At 47.7% G+C, this 23,433-nt stretch overlaps 1 protein-coding gene across 3 annotated transcripts; it reads left to right on the top strand.

The window, feature by feature from the left end:
* Positions 1 to 9,041: 9,041 nt before the first annotated feature.
* LOC132587628 (SH2 domain-containing adapter protein F-like) lies at positions 9,042 to 23,001 on the top strand. Of its 3 annotated transcripts, none has more exons than XR_009556462.1 (6): positions 9,042 to 9,207; positions 10,775 to 10,999; positions 14,532 to 14,738; positions 16,676 to 16,805; positions 19,228 to 19,409; positions 22,747 to 22,924. XR_009556462.1 is itself a non-coding variant. In XM_060259940.1 (6 exons), exons 1-6 carry the CDS (start codon positions 9,087 to 9,089, stop codon positions 22,952 to 22,954), a joined length of 1,011 nt encoding a protein of 336 aa, XP_060115923.1. In that variant the 5' UTR covers positions 9,066 to 9,086; the 3' UTR covers positions 22,955 to 23,001. The 3 variants fall into 3 exon arrangements, 2 of the variants coding, with proteins under 2 accessions (XP_060115923.1, XP_060115924.1); XM_060259940.1 differs by having other exon boundaries at positions 9,066 to 9,207; positions 19,290 to 19,409; positions 22,747 to 23,001; XM_060259941.1 differs by having other exon boundaries at positions 9,066 to 9,207; positions 10,778 to 10,999; positions 19,290 to 19,409; positions 22,747 to 23,001.
* Positions 23,002 to 23,433: the final 432 nt, after the last annotated feature.

Consider the following 23,433-nt stretch of genomic DNA (forward strand, 5'->3'; position numbering starts at 1 on the left):
AGCGCGTCTGGAAATTGACAGTGGTACACCGCATGCGCAGAAAGGATAGAGCTACAAAAGGAGGAACAAAGGACGATTATGCAGCCAATCCTTGCTAGAATTGTAGTGACGTCAAATGTAGTAATCTTGAACAGAAAGCCTGCCAGCTGTTTTTTCCAGAACTCCAGTAGCGCGCCGTGATCGTATAGTGGTTAGTACTCTGCGTTGTGGCCGCAGCAACCTCGGTTTGAATCCGAGTCACGGCAGGAGTGGGTTCAATTTTTTTTTCTTAGCTCAAAAGAATTCTAAGAAATTAGGCTTTCCATAGACCCTTCTCCAGTACCGTAATCGGCTAAAGCTTCATTCTGAAAAGGATTATTTAATAAGGAAAATCAGTGGCAGCCAACCCATCATTCTGCCCAAGTTGTAAAAAGAGCCATATTTTCTATACCACGATCTTTCAATTAAACCACATCACCAGATCTGGCAAGTACACACAGGAATGATAATACAAGCCGTTTTGCATTGCTTATTTGGATGTCCCGATCCTGTGGATTTAATCGGCTCACACTCTGTTATCCACCTTGACCCCCAGTGCGAAAGGCAAACTATAAATGATGTAACAAAATAAATAAGGTTTTAAATTTTAGTAATTAATAGTTTCTCCCCAAGGGCCTGGGTGTGTGCTGGTAGTAGCCCATTTGATGAAAACATTTAATAAACTCTCTCTCTCCCCCCCCCCATTTCTGCTGTTCCACATTATTTTTTATTTCAGTTTTACTCTGCTTTTGGTGTCCTGTGCCATATGCAGCCAGTGATTCCCTACTAGGCAGATCATGTTTTGCATAGCAGAAATAACAGTTGCAGTGAAATCACAGAGTCAAGGGGCTAGGCTATACAGGAATCACCGGGTGAAATGAAATTATATAAAATTCAGATGCCACGAAGACCGACATAAGAGAGCAGCCCACTGGCTCTATTCATCTACCAGCCATCTGTAATGAAGGAGGACTCCTAGGTTTTGATAAAGCAGGTCACTGCTGACAACAAATCAGGAAGTCCAGGTCCTTGTTCAGCCCTCTGTCAAACTGGGCCGATTTCAAAGGCACGCCTTGGGGTTGTGTGATGAAGACTGACGGAAAATGAAGGCTGAGAAGTCTGATTTCACAAAAAGAGAGTGGTGGCGCCCATGCAAATACATGCAAGGCAGGTGTTCACGCAGTAGTCACACACCTGCAATGGGGGTGTTTGCACAGGGGGAGAGGCGCTACTTGATGCCGAGAGTGACTAAAATGTGGGATTCTCTGCCAGAGGATGTAGTGATGGCCACAGTGACAGGATTAAACTGCTTTCAAAGGGGATTAGATAGCTTCACAGAGGGTGAGTGTATCAGTGGCTACTAGCCATGGTGACTGAGGGGACCCTTCATGTTCAGAGGCACTAAATTGCCACGTTCCCCCCACCACTATCACTGGTGGAGAATGGGGGTGTAGGGTTGCCATATCTAAGTTGGGAAGCTACTGGAGATTTGGGGGTGGAGCCTGGGGAGGACAGAGACCTCATTGGGTGTAATACAACAGAGCCCACCCTCCAAAGCATCCAGGAGAAATTATCATGGTCATCTGGAGAGAAACTGTAATTCCAGGGGATCCCCAGGTTCCACCTGGAGGCTGGCATCTAGGAGGCAACCTCAGGGGAAGGCCTCTATGCCTTGTAATTGGCCTTCCAAAGGAACAGATTGGCCACTGTGAGACAGGGTGCTGGACTAGGTGGACCCCTGGTCTGATCCAGCAGGGCTCTTCTGGTGTTCTTATGAAGGCCTCAGCCTCTCTGCCCTGTTGTTGGCCCTCCAGGGGAACTGGCTGGCCCCTGCATGAGACAGGATGCTGGACTAGATGGACCACTGCTGTGATCCAGCAGGGCTCTTCTGATGTTCGTATGAGGTCTTGGCCTCTATGCCCTGTTGTTGGCCTTCCAGAGGAACTGGTTGGTCACTGGGAGACAGGAGGCTGGACTAGATGGATGGATCATTGATCTGATCCAGCAGGGCTACTGTTGTGTTCTTCTGCAAGTGTGTAATTTATTTAGGTATTTATATTTATTAGATTTATATTCCACCCTACCCTGTGAACGGGCTCAGGGCAGATTACAACAAAATCAGATAATTAAAAGCTATAAAAGTTAAAACCTGATGGCAGTGTAGGTGACAAAATAATTTACATAATACGGTTTCCAGCTGGAGCCAATGAACCAATCATACGGGGGTGTTTATGCAATGGAGGTGTTTGTACAAGGGAAACGGCATGCACATACATAATGTGAGCTATTGCCTGATGACAGAAGCAAACAAAATGCAACAAGCAGACACACATATGCAATGGAGATGTTTGTGCAATGGAAGAGGCATGCACATGCGCAATGGGGACTCTTGCCCAATGGGAGAAACATGCCCATATGCACTGACTATTCCCCAATGGGAGAGGCACGCATGCCTGAAATGGGGCTATTTTCCCAAGGGGGGAGAGGCATGCAAGCAGTGCCGGATTAAACCCTGTAGAGGCCCTTAGGCAATTGAAATCTTGGGGGCTCCCCTTGCAAATTATCTCCAGTCCTAATGCATGGAGGCTGGGAGGGCAGCAAGCAGGGGGCGGGGGAATGGGGGGTGAGCCAGCCTGGGGCATCTAAAAGCATGGGGGCCCATAGGCGGGTGCCTACTTGGCCTATGTAATCCAGCCCTGCATGCAAGACTGCAATGAAGGGCATTGATGCAATAGGCACACACACACGTGTAATGGAGGTGTTTGTACAAGGGAAACGGCATGCACATACATAATGTGAGCTATTGCCTGATGACAGAAGCAAACAAAATGCAACAAGCATACACACACATGCAATGGAGATGTTTGTGCAATGGAAAAGGCACGCACAGCGCAATGGGGACTCTTGCCCCAATGTGAGAAACATGCACACATGTACTGGGATATTCCCCAATGGGAGAGGCACGCCCCCCCCTTGCAATGGGGCTATTTCCCCAACGCGGGGAGAGAGAGGCAGGCAAGGCTGCCAGAGGTAGGCGCTTCGCGAGTGTGGTTTTCCGTTAAAGGGGGGAGGGGCGGCTGCCCAATGGGAGCCCCGTTCACACGTGCTTGGGGGACCCTTGCCCAATGGGCGAGGCGCGCACACGGAACCCGGGGGCTGCTGCTGGCGCGGGGGCGTGGAAGCAGGCCTGGGATTCAGCGGGAGCTCCCAGGAGCGGAGCCGCTGAACCTTTCTGAGCGTTGCACCTCCTTGCCCATTGACTAGTAGGCGCAGCGGCATCCTTCACAATCCCTGGATGAGCTCCACCACCTCTTTTCCTCCCAAAGGGCCGCAGCAGAGCGAGGAGAGCTGGGGGTGCCGGGCGGGCCGGCGGCGCAGAAGGCAGCCGGGGAGGGCAGGGCAGGGCAGGGAGCGATGGGCGGGCACAGGGACTCCGCCGCGCCGGCCGGCCCAGCCACCCAGCAGGCGAGCGGGCGCAGCAGCAGCAGCAGCCGGGCGGCGTGGCGGTGGCTGCGGGAAGAGGCCGGCTGCGGTGGCGGGGGAAGGCGCGCCGCCATGGCCCGCTGGCTCCGCGACCGCCTGCTCTTCCGCGGCGGCGGCGGCGGCAGCAGCGCCAAGCCGGCGCCTCCGCAGCCCGACTACACGCCCGGCGGCGCCGAGCAGCCCGACCTCCTGGCCGCCTACCGGCTGCAGCGGGAGCGCGACTTCGAGGACCCCTACGCCGCCCCCCGCCCGCCCACCCCCGCCGGCAGCACCGGCGCCCCCTCGCCCCGCCGCCGCCTCATCCGCGTGGAAGCCGCTGGCGAGACGGAGCGCCCGCACGAGAACAAGGTCTGCTCGGCCCCGAAGCAAACAATGGGGCCTTGGGGCGGGGAGGGGGGGGGAATCCCCTACGGCCGGGCCAAACTGCGGCTCGGCAGCCACAGAAAAGAAAGGCCAGATGCTTGAGAGCCACAAGAAACGGGAGGGAGGGAAGAAAGCAAACCGATGGGGAGAGAGGGAAGAGGGAAAGAGAGCCACTTGAAATGCATTCTCCGAGCCGCCAGCTGGCTCGGCTTGGAATGCATTCTCCAATAGGGCAGTTTGGGAGCCACGTATGGCTTTTCCGCACCTATGAAGCCCCCAATGCCCCATTGGAGAATGTGTTTCAAGCCAAGACATCTGGTGGCTTGGAGAATACATTTAAAGTGGCTTTCTTTCCCTCTCTCGCCATCTATAAGCTTTCTTTGCTCCCTCCCTCCCGGTCTTGCGGCTCTCAAACATCTGACCTTTATTTAACGTGGCTTTTATGTTAAGCAAGTTTGGCCACCCCTGCTCTACACTCAGCCCTCCTCTAGGACTCCTCGGGAGTCAGCAGCGCCATTGTTCCCCAGGGGGATTGCGTGGCTTCCGGGAGGGTGCGCTGCTTTTTGGGGGGGGGGGGCTTTCCTGGAAGGGAGCCAACGCTCGAGGCAGTTTACTTTGGAGTAAACGTGCCTCCGGGATTGCGCAGCGCGATCTTCCACCCGGTGATCTTTGTCTGCTCAAAAATGACAGGGTTTTGTCTGCTCAAGAATGCTTTGTGTGGGTCACAACAACCTTGTAAGGTAGGCGGGTCGGATGACTTTCCCCTATTGCGCAGGTGGAGGTGTGGGGCCCTGAGAAAGTACGTTGTTTCCCCGGTGAATTTGTGTCTTTGAACCGGGAGCTTGCCTATAGGTAAGCTAAGGCTGATGTCCTAACGGTTGAGTTCCCTGGCACCTTTGAGATCAACAAAGTGATATCCTAAGCAATGAAAGGAGGTGCTTACTTTTGAGTAATCCTGTCTAAGGATTGTGCTTTCCACACTGAAGGATACATCAGTCTCCAATATTGACATATTTATTTCCTTTTCTTTGTCTCCCCCCACCACCAACTGAACCCAAACCATATAAATTAAGCTTATTGTTCCTATTTGACCCCTGAATTTGTTAAGCATCTTTATTATGCTATATCAGGGGTGGCCAAACTGCGGCTCAGGAGCCGCATGTGGCTCTCAAAGCCCCCGCCACCCCATTGGCCAGCTTGGGTAAGGCATTTGTCTCTTTAAATCACTCCTCCAAGCTAACCAAGCCAGCTTGGAGCATGTATTTAAACAACGTTGCTTTCCTTCCACCTCTCCCTCCCTCTTCCCTCTCCCATCTTCCTTCCTCCCTCCCTTCCAACATCTGACATTAATGTCTTATGACTCTCAGACATCTGATGTTTATTCTGTGTGGCTCTCACGTTAAGCAAGTTTGGCCACCCGTGGGCTTTATAATTTACTGCTCATCTTCCACCTATATGTGTAGACTGTAATTTCCATTTTTGTCTCTGTCTTGACTCTAATTGGCCCGTCCTGGCAACTAACCTCGTCTGTTATATGTAATAGCTGAGGTCATTCTGTTTCACTCTCTGAAGAAGTGTGCTTGCACACAAACGTTTATACCTTGAATAACATTTCGTTGGTCTTAGAGAGAATTCAAACGTCGTTCTCCTGCTTCGAACCAACACGGCTGCCCACCTGGATCGACCACGGAATAAAATAACAATAGGCATCACTTTTGTGTGTTCACAGTGCTTTCTGGAGGAGATACTGTCACAACAACCTTGTAAGGTAGATTCAGTTCAGAGATCGCAGTGTCGGGAGCCAAAACTGGAAAGGAGTGGTTTGCTTAGGGCCCCTCACAAGCAGCCCTAAAATCCTTTCCCTGGGAGTAAACCCCATTGAGAAGTCTTAAGTTATATTCTGAGCGGATCTTCTTAAAATTGCATGGCCATCAGCTTTGAGCCCATGTGTGTTCTCTCCAGTTCATGGCCCAAGCACAATCTTGTACCTGCACCAACGTTCCTTCCCCCCTGCTTTACACATCTTCTTGTGTCCTAATTCCCAGTGGACAATCCTGGCGTTGCATGTACACCCCTTGAGGTAACTGCTCAACAAACTGGGTTTGTGTGTGCGTGTGTGTGCAGTTCTCAAGTCTTTAATGGAAATTAGTATCCTTTAATTGCCTTCCCCCCCATTTGTTCTTGCAGTGTGGGAGAGCAAAGAACAGCAGAGAAGTGGCTTCTTCACACTCTTGCTTGTGGGTGGTGTGAATTTTTAATCTGGTTTAGTAGGTCTGATGACAGAGGAAGGAGGAGGTGGATTGATCAGTGTTTGGGGGCGTGTGGTGCAAGTTTGAGTTCTGTGCTGTAAAAAGACCCTGTAAGCCAGGGGTGCGAAACATGCAGTCCGGGGGCCGAATCAGGCCCCCGGAGGGCTCCTATCAGGCCTGGAAGCAGCTGTCTGTCATCTGCTTCCTTCTCCCTCTCTTGTTTCCTTCGGCATAACACCTCACTTTGCAAGGCTTGCTCAATTGCACAGGAGCTACAGAGCAAAACCTCTGTTTTCTCCATTGGCTGAGGCTCCTCCCTTAGGGGGGAAGGCACAGCTTGTTTTTCCAGGCTCTCTCAATCGCACAGCAGAGCTACTGAGCCAAGTCTCTCTTTCTTCTATTGACTGAAGCTCCTCCCTCTCCTGGTCCCCTGGGGAAGGAAAAGGGCCAGAGCTTCCTTTGCCCAGTTCCCTGGATCCCATGGGAGAAAGTCAAAGAAAGCACCTTTAAGACTAACGAATGCTAATGTTTTAAGCATGTTTTAATTAAAAAAAAATCTTTAATTTGTCTTTGTCCTTTATAAAGTTTACATCTCTGCTACCTAATCTTAAATAGGCATACACATGGCCTGGCCTGACATGGCCCGGCCCAACCTGACAATAAGGTTGGGCCGACCCAACCAATAAGGTCTCATTTATATCAGATCCGGCCCTCATAACAAATGAGTTTGACATCCCTGCTTGTAAACTCTTTCTTTCCATTTCGCTTTCATCTCTAGTCGGTGAGACTTCCTTTCTTTCAGCGGTTCTGAATTCCCTGTATTGCCACCCGCACACCTGCAAATGTCTTTGTATAACCTTTGTAACCCTGAGGCTTGACTACTGTCATGTGCTTTACGCGGGTATGCCCTTGAAGACTGCTTGCAAACTTCGAAAAATACAGAATGCCACTGCTAGTGGGAACTGGACCAAAGTAAGCGTATTCCACCTAATCTGCAGTCACCCCATTGGTTACTGGTTAAATTCCCAGGCTTAATTCCAGGTGCCGCTGGGGGATCTCCTGATGGCACCTGGTTTTTGGCCACTGTGTGATACGGAGTGTTTGACTGGATGGGCTGCTGGCTTGATCCAGCGTGGCTTTTCTTATATTCTTCTATGCCCTTTGTAGACTGAGACCCACAAATGTAAAGGACCTTATCTCCCAATATTCTGCTTGTGCTGCCGGTCATCTGAACGAAGCGTTCTAAAGGTATCCCCTAGCAACCTGGCAGCTGCTCTTACCTGAGTGTTCTGTGCTGTGTCTCCCACCTGGTGGAACGGCCTGCGCATTAAGGTCAGGGAGGGCTCCCTCAGTCTTTTCATTCCACAAAAGGTATAAAACTGAACTCTGGAGGCCTTCTTTTTTAAAAAGGAAACAAAGCTGATTTTTTACTGCATTCTCTTCTAGTTCTTATAATTTGGATTTTTGCGTTAACTTACTTATACTGTTTCTTCTTGCATGGTTTTCTCTTTCTGTAATACGTGTTGGCCCAGACCTGGATAGCCCAGGCTTCTCTGATCTCACTGGATCTCAGAAGCTTAGCGGGGTTGGTCTTAATCAGTGCATGGATGGGAGACCACTCTCAAAATCTTACAACCTGAAAATCTTGTCAGTTTGGTGTAGTGGTTAAGTGTGCGCAGGGGTGGAATTCTAGCAGGAACTCCCTTGCATATTAGGCCAGACACTCCTGATGTAGCCAATCCTCCCAAGAGCTTGCAAAAAAGAGCCTTGTAAGCTCTTGGAGGATTGGTTACATCAGGGGTATGTGGACTAATATGCAAAGGAGCTCCTGCTAGAATTCCACCTCTGAGTGTGCAGATTCTTATCTAGGAGAACCGGGTTTGATTCCCCACTCCTCCACTTGGAGCTGCTGGAATGGCCTTGGGTCAGCCAGAGCTCTCACAGGAGTTGTCCTTGAAAGGGCAGCTGCTGTAAGAGCTCCCTCAGCACCGCCCACCTCACAGAGTGTCTGTTGTAGGGCGGGGGGGAGGGGAAGGTAAAGGAGATTGTGACCACTCTGACACTCAGAGTATAGGGCAGGATATAATTCAATATCTTCTTCTTCTTGTCCTTAAAGTGCTGCTAGACTCAAATCTTGCTCTTCCATGTATTTCTGGGCAAAACTCGAAAGTAGGTAATGTAAATACGGTGCCCAGAGTGGGCAATATAAACACAGTGCTCATTCATAACAAAAGTGGTTATAATACCAGGGCTTTTTTTGAGCAGAAATTCACAAGAATACAGTTCCGTCTGCCTTGGCATCAGGGGTGTGGCCTAAGATGCAAATGAGTATCTGCTGAGCTTTTTCTACAGAAAAGCCATGTGTGAAACAATGGTGATGTCAGGAGGTGTGGCTCATATGCAAATGAGTTCCTGCTGGGCTTTTTTCCGGAAAGAAAAGCCCTGGATAATACTGTCTTCCAGGTCAGGCTGAATTCACGGAGCATCCATGTAGGGGCAAGAAAGGAGTCGTCTCTGTTTAAAGCCCTGGCTGGAACTATTAAACTAGTTAATGAAGACTGATACAGCAGTATCACAATGGAGTCTCCCTTTGAAAGCAGCTTTTATTGAAGAGATGTTTTGTTTTGTCTGAACTTTTGTAAAAATATTGATGGATGGATCCCTCTGCCACTCATAAATATTATAAATAAATAGGCCACAGATGTCATTTGGTAACATCGCCATCCTAAGTGGAGTTGATGTCCTTCTAAGCCCATTGACTTTGCTGGGATTAGAAAGGTATTAGTCTTCTTAGGACAGCACTGAAAGGGTCCTGGTGACTCCCTCAATCTGGTCTCTTTCTTCCCATGCCTACAGAGCTTCTTTGCATGTAGTGTGGCAGTCTGTTCTGAAGCCCCTCAGAATGACGGGAAAGCTTGTCACTGACCTGAAGTCCTCCTTTTCTAACCATTGGGGTCATCTCCTTGCTTTCAGATGGTGGCTCTGGAGGACTACGCGGATCCGTTTGATACCAAAGAAGCGGCAGCCAGGGAGCCGGAAAGGGTGAAGAACGAGGGCTACATGGAACCGTACGAAGCTCAGAAATTGCTGGCAGGTATGTAAATACCCCATTTTCTGCTTTGATCCAGGAATCTGGAATAAGTGCTGGTTGGAATTTAAGTCTTTTTTATTATTATTATTATTACTTTTTATTTATATCCCGCCCTCTCCGCAAGCGGACTCAGGGCGGCTTACAACATTATAAAAACAATCCAGTAAAACATATAAAACCATAATTTACATATCAACTTTAAAACCATTCTATAGCGCTATTTCAGTCCAGTATAGGCGGTATTGACTTCTTAACTATGATCAGACAGTCTTTGAAGTGTGGAATGGAATCAGGGATGCAGCCTTCTGTGTTCTGTAACCTGCTGTTAAGGGAATGCTTGTGGTAGATAGATCATGTTCTCCAGGGCTTTTTTGGTAGCATATTAGGCCACTCCCCTTGATGTAGCCAATCCTCCAAGAGCGTACAGGGCTCTTAGTACAGGGCTTACTGTAAGTACCAGGAGGATTGGTTGCATCAGGGGTGTGTGGCCTAATATGCAAAGGAGTTCCTGCCATTGTTCCCTCTAAGCTGCAGAGTCTCGTGAGCAAAACTTCTACTTCGTGAGCTACTGGCATTAAAGTTGTGAGTTCTACTGCATGAATTATTGTGCTCTGGGGCCATTTCCCCTGAGCTAAGACAAAAATGTGTGAGCCGGAGGCTAAAAATCTGTGAGCTAGCTCACACTAACTCAGCTTAGAGGGAACACTGGTTCCTGCTGCTGGTTTGCAGGAACTGAAGGTGCTTATTCAAAGCCCAACAGACAGCTTTGGGGGTGTGTATATCTTGTGCAGATTCTCTAATGTTTACTAAAACGTGGGTAAAAGTTGGAATCTGGGGCCCAGTTCTTGTTGTCTGGTTTGGGGCCAGCCCCATGGCAGGGTCTGGAGTTTGAGCATTGCTACGAGAAGCTGGGTTGGAATTTGTTTCCGATTGGTTGCATGAAATTCCAGAAGAAGAAGATATTGGATTTATATCCCGCCCTCCACTTCGAAGAGTCTCAGAGCGGCTCACAATCTCCTTTACCTTCCTCCCAGTTTGGTGTAGTGGTTAAGTGTGCGGACTCTTATCTGGGAGAACCGGGTTTGATTCCCCACTCCTCCACTTGCACCTGCTGGAATGGCCTTGGGTCAGCCATAGCTCTGGCAGAGGTTGTCCTTGAAAGGGCAGCTGCTGTGAGAGCCCTCTCCAGCCCCACCCACCTCACAGGGTGTTTGTTGTGGGGGAGGAAGGTAAAGGAGGTTGTGAGCCGCTCTGAGACTCTTCGGAGTGGAGGGCGGGATAGAAATCCAATATCTTCTTCTTCTTTTTCTCCCCCACAACAGACACCCTGTGAGGTGGGTGGGGCTGGAGAGGGCTCTCACAGCAGCTGCCCTTTCAAGGACAACCTCTGCCAGGGCTATGGCTGACCCAAGGCCATGCTAGCAGGTGCAAGTGGAGGAGTGGGGAATCAAACCCAGTTCTCCCAGATAAGAGTCCGCACACTTAACCACTACACCAAACTGGCTCTCCAGAACTGTGCTCTGGAAAAGGGAAGGGATATCACGTGGCCTCTTTCCTTCTCTGCTCCCAGAAGTTCAGAAGGGCAGTTCCGAGGACGGCTCCATTGTCGCCAAACCCTTGCACTTGTACGACACTCCATATGAAGGCTGCGAGAGCGACACGGAAGCCAAGAGGGAGCACCTGCCGGACATCCCCTTTCGCTACTCCTGGCTGCCTGAGGATGACGAACGGCCCCCCGAGGAATACGACCAGCCTTGGGAGTGGAAAAAGGACCGGATCTCCAGAGTATTCGCAGGTCTGTCTGATTGATTTAAAGTACTTACCTCCTTCTTTTCCCTTGATCTCCAGGACTGGGACTCAAAGTGGCTTACATTATTCTAAACAAAAAAGCACCTTAAATCTAAACGTCTGCTTTTAAGCGTTAAGTGTTACATTTGTATATCCAACCATTCATACAGTGGAGACCATGCACTAATTGCTTCTAATTTTCTGCCATGTCTCATCAACAATGAAAGGATATCCATCTCAGCTGTCTCAAGTAGTTCTTCAACCAAGGTCTCTCTCTCTCTCTCTTTTTTTTTTTTTTTGGTATTTCGTTGTGTTTCCAGAATCTTGCAAGTAATATTCTGGCTGACCTCACAATATGAATCAATAAGTATCTTACTTCTTTGGGAAACTCCGCTGAAAAGATATTCAATACAAAATGATTCTGGTATAAATGGAATTGTCATTTTAGAATTTTTCGTATCGTTTCATGAACCATATACCAATATTTTTTTACTACATCACGTAACCACCATACATGACAAAATGTTCCCATTTTGACATTTACACTTCCAGCACTTACTTAGATACATTAGAATAAATTTTAGCTCGTTTATTAGGGGCCATGTACTATCTGTCAAACATCTTATACAGATTCAGGTTAACGGATTTGGTCATTTTTACATTTATTGAAACAACCAGAATAAGTGGAAAAATAAGGTGATGAACTTAGTCCAGAATATTTGTGTATCTAGGCCTTTCAGTTACTTATATATTACTATGGGACATCTTTGTATGTTGTTTTAGATCATTTTTCATAATGGTAATATATGTTAAGATATGATGGTTTGATGAGATGAACATATGAAGCTGCCTTATACTGAATCAGACCTTTGGTCCATCAAAGTCAATATTGTCTTCTCAGACTGGCAGCGGCTCTCCAGGGTCTCAAGCTGAGGTTTTTCACACCTATTTGCCTGGACCCTTTTTTGGAGATGCCAGGGATTGAACCTGGGACTTTCTGCTTCCCAAGCAGATGCTCTACCACAGAGCCACCGTCCCTCCCCAGATGTTTTATAGAAATGTGATATTAAAAGACAGTTTGTTTTTATACTTCCCCCTCACCCCACCATTGATCAAAGTAATAAAAAACTTCAAATGGGAAATAAAAATCTAAAAGTCTGCTCTCCCTGTTGTGCTCCCTGTATGTTAAGCGCTGTTAAGTTGCTTTCAACTTACGATGATCCTATGAATGAATATCCTCCAGAATGGCTTCTTGGTAACAGCCTTGCTCAGTCTTCCTTGACCAGGGTGGGATTCTAGCAGGAGCGCCTTTGCATATTAGACCACGCACCCCTGATGTAGCCAATCCTCCAAGACATCTAAAAAAAGAGCCTTGTAAGCTCTTGGAGGACTGGCTATATCAGAGGTGTGTGGCCTAATATGCAAAGGAGTTCCTGCTAGAATTCCATCCCTGGATGGAACCAATCCATCTCCTGTTGAGTCTTCCTCTTTTCCTGCCACCTTCCATTTTCCCTTGCATGCTTGTCTTATCCTGTGAACCAGGGTTCCCTCTAAGAAGAAGAAGATGATATTGGATTTATATCCCGCCCTCCACTCCGAATCTCAGAGTCTCAGAGCGGCTCACAATTTCCTTTATCTTCCTCCCTCACAACAAACACCCTGTGAGGTGGGTGAGGCTGAGAGAGCTCTTACAGCAGCTGCCCTTTCAAGGACAACCTCTGCTAGAGCCATTCCAAGGCCATTCCAGCAGGCGCAAGTGGAGGAGTGGGGAATCAAACGCGGTTCTCCCAGATAAGAGTCTGCAAACTTAACCACTACACCAAACTGGCTCTCTGAGTTAGTGTGAGCTAGCTTTTCAGCCTCTGGCTCACACATTTTTGTCTTCGCTCAGGAAAAATGGCCCCAGAGCAAGCTAATGTATGCAGTCGCTCACAAATTTAATGCCACTACCTCACCAAGTGGAATTTTTGCTCACAAAACTCCACAGCTTAGAGGGAGCATTGTCTGTGACTCTTGTCTTCTCAGAATGTCACCAGAGTACAATAGCCTCAGTTTAGTCATTTTAGCCTCTAGGGGAGAATTCAGGCTTGATTTGATCTAGAACCCACTGATTTGTCTTTTTTGGTGGCCCGCAGTATCTGCAAAACTCCCCTCCAGCACCTCATTCTTTGTCATCCTACTTTACCGTGCAACTTTGCACAGCTGTACATAGTAATTTTGAATACTGTAGTATGGTAAATAAGATCCTTACACGCAAGGATGTGTCGCTGGTGCCTGAGATCAAGATAATCATTATCTTGATCTCAGGCACCAGCAACACATCCTTGCATGTAAGGATCTTATTTACACCTTTCATGGTTCCCCTTCCCAGTCTCTGCCTCTTTCTGATTCCTTGGTTGCAGCCTCCCTTTTCTTGCCGTTAGTCAACCCGAATAAACAGGCGTCGAGTCCTGCTTATTCCTTCCACTGCACGGCAGATCACTTAGCTTGCGGGCTTTGCATGCCGAGAATCACTCTGCCCCGTTTTGTCGGCCAGAGGACAGGCGACGAAGCACCATCTGTGTATGGCGGCCGTGACTCCCCAAGGCTGTCTGCCCCTACTCAGAGTGTGCTGCCTGAAGGGCACTTGGTGTAATTAGTAGACTGACCAAAGCCACCAAGTAATACACCGTCTTTCAGTTTGCAAAGATATATTATAAGGATTGTGTGCAACACATAATAACAATACAATAATAATAGAGGCCGGCGGTGCTAGGGCCTTTTAAAGCAACAGAAACGCCAAGGGGGCAAAAAATAGCATTAAGCAAAGAGTCCGATGTTCACACTGAAATGAGAAGCTTAATGCTGTGAGTAGAGAATGTAGAATTGGGTTCCGAAATAACCTTTTTTGTAGCATGAACTCCTTTGCACATTAGGCCACACCCGCCAGATGCATCCAGTCCTCCAAGAGCTTACAGTAGGCCCTGTACTAAGAGCCCCGTAAACTCTTGGAGGATTGGCTACATCAGGGGTGTGTGGCCTAATATACAAAGCCTTCCACTGTACTGCAGATCACTCGGCTTGCGGGCTTTGCATGCTGAGAATCACTGCCCTGTTCTGTTGGGAGAGTGCTTGAGGCGTTAAACTGAAGAAAGAATTTAAACATCATCAAAATCTAGAGAGATGTCTCTTTAAGAAAGTGGCTGCGTTGAAGCTACACTCCTCAGGAGCACCCCCCTTATGAATTTCAGTTGGACTGTTTCCAAGTTTGGACTTGCATCTGTTCATTTGGGGACAGGGTTTTTTTGGCCCCTTGGGGTTTCTGTTGCTTTAACAGGCCCTAGCACCGCCGATCTCTCTCATTATTGTATTGTTTATTATGTGTTGTACACAATCCTTATAATATATTTTTGCAAAATGAAAGACGGTGTATTACTTGGTGGCTTTGCTCAGCCTACTCAGAGCGTGGCCGCGCTCAGCAAGCGTACTGTCAGCTAGGCAAGTCTCCAGGCTGCCTCACTACAGTGTTCTTTCTTTTCTCTCCAAAATGGCTTGTCCAGTCGAGATCGAGGGGATCAAGGAGCTTCCGTGGCCGCCCCCCGTTGGACAGCTCGATAACATGGCGAATCACCTGGACGCAGAGGGACCGCCGATCCTTCAGAGCGTTGGTGCCAGATGCCTGCCTGAAGAGAGCCCACTGAGCCTCCAGAACGCCTGCTCCAGCTTTCCGGACTCCGTGGCTCAGTCCACTCCCTTGGACATCAGCGGTGGGTATCTCCAGAATTTGGAACAGGATGTTGCCAGCATTCAGATATAATATAACCGGCCCTGACCTGGATAGGCCAGGCAAGCCTGAGCTCATCAACTCTTGGAAGCTAAGCAGGGGCGACTCTGGCAAGTACTTGGATGGGAGACCTCCAAGGAATACCAGGGCTGGGAGGCAGAGGCAGGCAATAACAAGCCACCTCTCTGAACATCCAAGTAGGGACCACCAGAAGACAGCCATGACTTCCAGGCACATGCACACACATAAAGTGAAAATTATATATACAACCAGGGCTCTTTTTTTTTTGCAGCAGGAACTCCTTTGCATATTAGGCCACACCCCTGATGTAGCCAGTCCTCCAAGAGCTTACAGTAGGCCCTGTAATAAGCACCTTGTAAGCTCTTGGAGGATTGGCTACATCAAGGGGGTGTGGCCTAATACACAAAGGAGTTCCTGCTACAAAAAAAGGCCCTGTGTGCAACCAATATATAATACAACCAGAAGGCTTAGGACTCTGCAGTCGTGGCGTCTGTGCCATGGATGGAAAGATCCAGACAGTTCCTGCTTTAAATTTAGAAATTGATCCGTCTTTATTTGTTAGAAGCATAGCTTAGCTGTGACAGAGAGTTATGACCAGTGTTCTCTCTAAGCTGCGTTAGGGTGAGCTAGCTCACAGATTTTTAGCCTCCAGCTCACACATTTTTGTCTTAGCTCAGGAAGGATGACCCCAGAGCACACTAATTGATGCAGTCGCTCACAACTTTCATGCCAGTAGAAGAAGATGATGATGTTAGATTTATATCCCGCCCTGTACTTTGAATCTCAAGAGTCTCAGAGCGGTCACAATCTCCTTTACCTTCCTCACCGCACACACCCTGTGAGGTAGGTGGGGCTGAGAGAGCTCTTGCAGCAGCTGCCCTTTCAAGGACAACTCCTACGAAAGCTATGGCTGACCCAAGGCCATGCCAGCAGGTGCAAGTGGAGGAGTGGGCAATCAAACCTGGTTCTCCCAGATAAGAGTCCGCGCACTTAACCAGCACATCAAACTGGCTCTCAAAGTAGCTCACAAAGTGGAATTTTTTTCCCAAGACTCTGCAGCTTAGAGGGAACATTGGTCAGGACTGTATCTACTTGCAATAAAATTCCATGGCTGATGTCAGGAGCGTAGAAACAGTTGATAGCGAGACTTAAGTGGCTACTTTCCCGTCAAGCGTACCGAGGCTCAAAATGTGGCCACGTTAAAGGTGGTTTCGCCAGACCAGGGTTCCCCAACCCGGTGCCCACCAACACCTTTTCTGGCACTCGCCAAGTGCTTATGGGAGGGGGGCAAGGCCAGGAAGGGCTTTTATCCAGCAAGGCTTCTGGTTGAGTGTTGAAGATTTGATTGGCTGGGTAGCTTTTTGGAACATGTTTCTTTTGTAGCAGCTGGCCCCACTGCAGTTAGAAACAGTCCCCATTAATGTCCTTGCCTCGGTTTTTTTCTGTCTGATGCGGGAAACGGCTTCAAAGATGCAAACAAACTGGTAACAAAATATAGGAGAAAAGACTTGAGGCAGAAGTATGCATAAATGACAAAGAGCATATTCTTATATCCTCACTCTGAGTTATAAAAATACTAATAAGACTTAGTGTAAATAAGTCCTTCATTCAGAATGCTCCTGGTATGTTGCCTTGAACGCTATGAAATGTAGGGTTTCCCCCCTGATTCTCTCATCATAAACTCGTCCTCTCTGGCCCTGCCTGATGCCTTTTCTAGTCATCATAAAGCAGGGTATCACATTCCTTGCCTTTCTCCCCCTGTCTGTCATCCTGTTATTCTGCATGACCCTTGCTTGCCCTACATTTGCCATCGCTTACTCCAGATGTGCCATCAGTTGCCATCACGACCACCTTTGCTTGCCTTTCCGATAATGCATGGCTGTATGTTTTTGCCCTCAGGCAAGGGGGTGGTGAAGAGTGAATCGCTGTCTGGCGCAGAGAAGGGGAACAGCTTGTGCTGGCTGAGCGTGGAACCCGGGTTGACTTTTGGCGAACGGGTCAACCCCACTTTGCCGCTGGAGAGCCAGGCGTGAGTAGCTTGCCGGTGGGGCAGAGGGAGGCTGGTTTTCAAGTCCTGTTTGCCTGCTGGGTACAGTGGTTGTCTCCATTGCAAAATAAGTCATGTGGTCCTCAGGAAACCCTCAATACATCCCACCATTGATACCATTCACGGCCTGACCTAAGCCACCAGAACGTGTACTCCAAAGTTTCCACATTTGGAAGGACCTCTTCTGCTAGTAGGAAAACAAGCTCAGCTGCAATGGCATGAACACTTTATTATTATTATTGTTATCCTAGTGGACTTCTGTAGCAGTGCCTCACAAACAAGAACTCTGCATGCTCTCTGGGCCTTCGCAAGCAAAGAGGGAACCACAGAAACAGAAACCTAAGGACAGGGGTGGCCAAATTTGCTTAGCATGCGAGCCACAAGAATGAATGCTATTTTGAGAACATGGTTTTGAATTTGTGGTCATTTCAGATACCAAACGTTTATAACTTTGAGTTACTAGAATTTTTTTGTGCCGCTGTGAGATTAGAAATTGCATCCGAATGGAAATCTCTTAAGTGCCTATCTGTTTTGAACTGGCATATTAAACTCCAGGAAAGGTAACAAGACAAGATAACAGATTCAGCTAAGCAACAAAGCTCTGAATTCTATGAATCTTCCTTTTTAAGGGTGTGGCTCCCATATTTAGATTACCTGGCCTCCACGAATCAATATTCTTCTCATTTGGAAGTCATCAGTGCGATTTATTAAGTTGAAAGTCTTACGGTAGTTTATAATCTCCCTGGATTGATCTTTGAAACAATATTTTTCTTGGGCAGGGCAGGAATACTTGGCTGTTTGTGTTTCAAATGAAAATTGTTTACATGCTACTATCCTATTTTAGTACTATAGTACCAAACTCCTTATTGTCTGATATATGTATGTATTGTTTCTCATCAGTAATAAACGTTTATTTTAAAAATTTAAGAAAAGAAAAGGAAAATAATAAATTCTAGACATTTGAGAGCCACAAGACATGAACATCAGCAGAAGGAAAGAAGGAAGATAGGAAGGAAGGAAGATAGATGGGGAGAGGGAGGAGGGGAAGATGAGGAAAGGGAGGAGGGGGAAGGTGGAAAGAAAGCAACTTTAACTTTAAACATATTCTCCAAGTCACCAGCTGGCTTGGCTCAGAGAAATGATTTAAACAGAGAAATGCCTTCTCCAAGGGTGATGAGGGCTTGGAGAGCCACACAATATGTGTAAAGAGCCACATGTGGCTCCCAAGCCACAGTTTGGCCACCCCTTTCTAATGAGAATCATTGGGGTGTATCCAACCAACTGCAGGCTTTATAAAGCAGGACTTCCTGCTTCCCCCATTTTCCTGCATCCCACTGAGCCCTCCCCCAGTTTTCCCCCCCTGGGGTTCAGTTGACTTTTGGGACCAATATCGAATGCAAAGAACGACTCTGCCTTATCTGGGGAAGAAGGGATTGGCAGAAATCACTGGCTCCTCTTTCTCTAGCGGCAATGCTGCTCCATTGGTGGGAATATGTGGTTGGATACGCCCCATAATGCAAGGGATCCACAACCTTTCCGAACCTGCGGGCACCTTTGGAGCTGTGACACAGGGTGGCAGCTACAAAATGGCTGCCACAGGAGGCGGAGTCTCCCATAACATTTCAGGGAATAAGATCATGGACAGTTCCAATAGTAACTCTTTGACTTTCAGGTAGAATCAGTTTTAACGAGATGCCTTTTAAAACTGAATATGCCCTTATTATCTTCACTTACCTTCAGACCTTTGTGCTGTGGTAGCAGCTTCTGCCGAAGCAACTTCAAAAAAAAAAAAAGAAATCTGCCCAGCCAATCATACCACCAGGGGCCAATCAGACGCTCTGCTGGGTAGAAGCTGCACCCAGTTTCTAAAAATGTTTGCTGGGCTTCAGGAAAGGGGTCAGTGAGTCCTGTGGCACCCACCAGCACTGTGTTGGGGGATCCCTGCCAACTTTTTGGCAGAAGTTCAGGCCGTGTGGTGGTGGTGTCATCTAGGGTAGAAACTGGTCAGATCGCCCAAGGTGGCACCTGGTCCAGTCAGAAGCCCTTGAAGGGGACCACCAGGGCTTTTTTTTGTAGCAGGAACTCCTTTGCATATTAGGCCACACCTCTCCAATCCCCCAAGAGTTTACAGTAGGCCCTGTACTAAGAGCCCTGTAAGGTCTTGGAGGATTGGCTACATCGGGGTGTGTGTGGCTTAATATGCAAGGGCAAAAAAGCCCTTGAGGGGGACCACCATTCATGTGGTTGCCAGCAGAGACCAGCGATTCCTCGGGACATCAGTGGTCAGATGTATTTGACCGGAGCCCTTAGGCCTGAGCCGCACAGGCCTCTGGCTCTGTATTTATTTGTTTCTTTTTTTCCCCCATTTCTTTTTTGGTATTGAATTTGTATCCCGCTTCTCCAGCCAGAGGCTCCCGAAGCGGCCTTGCAGAGGCCTGACTGAACGCTTGCCTCCCCCCTCAACAGGTGGTATCATGGGACCCTGAGCCGGGTGGATGCAGAGGGGCTGCTGCGGCTGTGCCGGGAAGCCAGCTACCTGGTGCGGGACAGCGAGAGCATCCACAACGCCTTCTCCCTCTCCCTCAAGTGAGTGAAGGGCCTGCTGGGGACAGGCTGGTCTCGGCCTGTGGTGAACGGTTTGGGGGCTATTGTGAGGATCAGAGGCCTTTTGGGTACTGCAAAGTGGGGTCTTGCTTTGCCCCTCTGCTCTGGATTTCTCATTTCCTGAAATCGAGATGACTTTCTAGGGTGGCGTTTCGGAGGGGGACAGGCCGGTTGGCCAGGGGTGATTATTTGGGAGGGACGGTGGCTCAGTGGTAGAGCATCTCCTTGGTAAACAGAAGGTCCCAGGTTCAATCTCTGGCATCTCCAACCAAAAAGGGTCTAGACAAATAGGCATGAAAAACCTCAGCTTGAGACCCTGGAGAGCCGCTGCCAGTCTGAGTAGACAAGACTGACTTTGATGGATCATGGGTCTGATTCAGAATAAGGTAGCTTCATATGTTCATATGATCTTTAAGGGGAGGGATTGTGGCTCAGCGGTAGAGCAACTGCTTGGTAAGCAGAAGGTCCCAGGTTCAATCCCCGGCATCTCCAACTAAAAAGGGTCCAGGCAAATAGGCATGAAAAACCTCTGCTGGAGACCGTGGAGATCCGCTGCCAGTCTGTGTAGACAGTACTGACTTTGATGGACCGAGGGTCTGATTCAGTAGAAGGCAGCTTCATACGTTCATAGGTTCATTGTTGGGTTAAATGTAAAAAATAATAATAATTTGACTTGGAAGTACAGAAGCTTTATGCAGTATCCCCGACACTCCACATTTCCTGGTTAAGGGGGAAAATGCTGTTCAAACAAATTACAAAGATGACCTGACTCCAGTAGTAACAAGAGAAAGAAATTTTATATACAAAAATAGATGCACATTTTACATGACATATTCATGTAGGTTCATTTAACTTATTGGGAACAGATTAGCTTCAAAAAGATTAACTTGCTACAGCTCCAGGCCCAAGTAAGAGAGAGAAGAAGAAAAGAGGTCCCATACATGGCTTTTTTTTGTAGCAGGAACTCCTTTGCATATTAGGCTGCACCCCCCTGATGTGGCCAATCCTCCAAGAGCTGTAATAAGAGCCCCGTAAGCTCTTGGAGGATTGGCTAATATGCAAAGGAGTTCCTGCTACAAAAAAAGTCCTGGTCCCGTATAAGATGCAGCCGAAGGTAAGCAAGGGCCAAAGTGGCTCAACATCTAACTAGTTAGAGGGTGGGACCAACTGCCAAGGGTACCCGTGTAGAAGTATTCTCTTAACCCTTTCCTTCCCAAATCCTTTTCCACACACAGTTACGGTATCCAACAATTACGGGAGTTGGGAACATTTTCAGAGGGCAGGTGTGTTGGTCTGTACAGGGGCTTAATTTGAGCCCACCTTTGAAACCAACAAGATTTTTAGAATGCAAGCTTTCGAGAGCCAAAGGTCCCTTCATCAGATACCAAAGCGGAATATTTGTACAGCTCGAAAGACTTCAGGAAAAAATAGTTTCCTCCCCCGCTTTGCTTTGTGTTGGGCAGAAATTGATCTTTTTGTCCTGACATGTATTGTGGTGGGGAGTTCTGTCAGGTCGCCAATATGGTGACCCTGTAGGGGTTTCATGGCAAGATATGGTTCAGAGGTGGCTTGCCATTGCCTGCCTCTGCGTAGTGACTCTGGACTTCCCTGGGGGTCTCCCATCCAAGTACTACTAACCAGAACTGACCTTGCTTAGCTTGAATATAAATGAGTCGAATACATATATATCTATTTAAAAATATGTCATTGGTATTTTCACTTGGGTCTCCCAGGTATATCAGGGATTTTTCAGGATACCAAAAAATTGGACCCCCAAAATCTCAGATATAGTTGGGAGTAACTGGGAATATCGGGCGCTGGCTTTTACTGGTTCCCAGGGCTGTTCCCGCCATTTTTTGTGTGTCTTTTGTGGCTTCCCTGGTTACTTTAGGTATCATTCTGTCAGCTGTGTTTTTGTTGTTGCTTTTAAAGTTCTTTTTTGCTGGAATTGATTTGTGTCAGTGTATTTGTAGTCTTGTATGTTACATTAAGATTCTCATGGTTTACGTAGGTCAAGATTCTTGTGTTTTACATAGTTTCAGATTCTTGGGTAATCAAATGAGTTCAAATTCTTGGGTTTCATATAGGTTTTGATTCTTGGTTGTTGTTGTTTTTTTTACATTGGTTGGGCCTAGTAATAGCTTGCAACAGCTTTTCTGTGGGGGGAGATTCCTGGATTTTACATTTTTGTTTCATTTTTTCTCCATAGGAAAAAATGGGGGGACAGCTGGAACACTTTGTTTAGGGGCCCATAGAATTTGACCCTTTGGTACAATTGACTTGAAACTTGGGGGTTACTGAAAGGACAGGTACCGGTAGCTCCCTTGCAGTTTCATGACCAGTACCTTTCAAGACAACCCTCCCCCCACCCCGCCTCCCCTGAAAGATTCCCCTTAGGGAATAGTGGAGCCGAAAAATTTCAGACCTCCCCCCCTTCAAAACCCTGGATCCTGAATACTGTACTGGTATTTGGGACTTGAGAAACAGGGAATACTGATATTTTTTTATTCCAATATATATCCAGATCTGAAAAAATACCTTTTTTTGTTGTTGTACACCTCAATATATATTGCTAGTTTATTTTATTATGTATACTTCACTTTTCTCCCCAGTGGGGAGACAGAGTAGCTCACCATACCCCGCCCCCCCTTTATATTTGACCCTCACAACAGCCCTGTGAAGTAAGTTGGGTCGAGAGAGACTGACCAGTCCAGTGTCACCCAACAACCTTCTGGGGCAGAGTGAGGATTCAAACCTGGGCCTCTGAGATATTCATCCACTACTCTAATCACTACACCATGTTGGCTCTCATGAATGATGTTGACTATAGAGGTCTTTTTGCAGGGAGGTAGGCAGGCAGTTGCCTAAAATTAGGAAAGTTGCTCAACATTTGTCTTTACGTTTTTTAGAATAATATTTAGGTTTGTGATTTAATATTTCTCCAATTAACATTTCAGAACCTAGTGTGTTTAATTCAGGTTTTAGAAATCATAACTCAAATGAGTGTCCAGTTCTACTTCATTTCTAAAGCATTGCTCTAGAGTAGCATGATTTAGCCTCTCAGGAGACTGTTTCACCGCAACCCCTGATGCATGCTTGAGAGATGGATGCAATATCGGGAAAGAGCTTGAGCGATGGATGGAATGTTGGGGAGATGGATGGAATGTTGGGGAGATGGATGGAATGTTGGGGAGATGAATGGAATGTTTGAGGAGAAGGATGGAATGTTTGGAGATGGAACGTTTTGAAAGAACTAAGAGAGGAGCCACTTACTGAACTGACAGTCCGTTTCCCTCTCCCCCCCCCCCCCTTGATGTAGGAGCAGCCAGGGCTTCCTGCACATGAAACTCTTGCCAACAGAAGATAACAAGTTCATCCTGGGGCAGCATAGCCCCCCCTTTGACAACGTCCCTGAGATCATCCACCACTACGCCAGCCACAAGCTGCCCATCCAGGGAGCAGAGCACATGACCTTGCTCTACCCGGTTGTCACTCGATCTTCCAGTTGTCTTGCAGCAGAGCAGTGACTTCCAGAGGCAGACCTGGAACGGAGATGCGTCTGGGCTTTCGGGTGGCAATTTGAGCATCAGGCAAGAACGGAACGTTTTGGGGGCTCCCTGGACTGCGTTTGGTTGCACAAACTTGACGTGGTCAGTGGCCAAAACAACTGGACCAAAAATGTTGGATGTTTTATAAACGTTCTATCCTTTGCTATGACTTTGCAGGAGGAACTGCATTTTGCATGCTGTAGCCAATTTGGAGAGCTGGTTAATGCTGTGGTATGTTAAAGGCAGGAAGAGATCAATTCTCAGACTGGAGGGGCTGTAATTCCAGAGATGGATGGCATCTCGAAGGGTTATGGAGTGCAACCCTTTCCCTTGTCCCAATCCTGTAAGGTATTCATTCCAAGCTGGTTCACCCATACATATCAGATGTTGACTGTAGCATTGGTGGATGATGGGCATATATGTATGAGGCTTTGCGGGTTGTCCTTTGGAGATCATTT

This window comes from Heteronotia binoei, chromosome 19 (genome assembly GCF_032191835.1).
Source record: "Heteronotia binoei isolate CCM8104 ecotype False Entrance Well chromosome 19, APGP_CSIRO_Hbin_v1, whole genome shotgun sequence".
Classification (NCBI taxonomy): Eukaryota; Metazoa; Chordata; class Lepidosauria; order Squamata; family Gekkonidae; genus Heteronotia; species Heteronotia binoei.

Bases quoted from the DNA above. Each gene is read 5' to 3' on its own strand.
- LOC132587628 (XM_060259940.1), top strand. From the start codon at position 9,087: ATGGTGGCTCTGGAGGACTACGCGGATCCGTTTGATACCAAAGAAGCG. The intron at 16,806-19,289 runs GTGAGTAGCTTG...CCCCCTCAACAG, and splicing joins TTGCCGCTGGAGAGCCAGGC to GTGGTATCATGGGACCCTGA. The intron at 19,410-22,746 runs GTGAGTGAAGGG...CCCTTGATGTAG, and splicing joins GCCTTCTCCCTCTCCCTCAA to GAGCAGCCAGGGCTTCCTGC.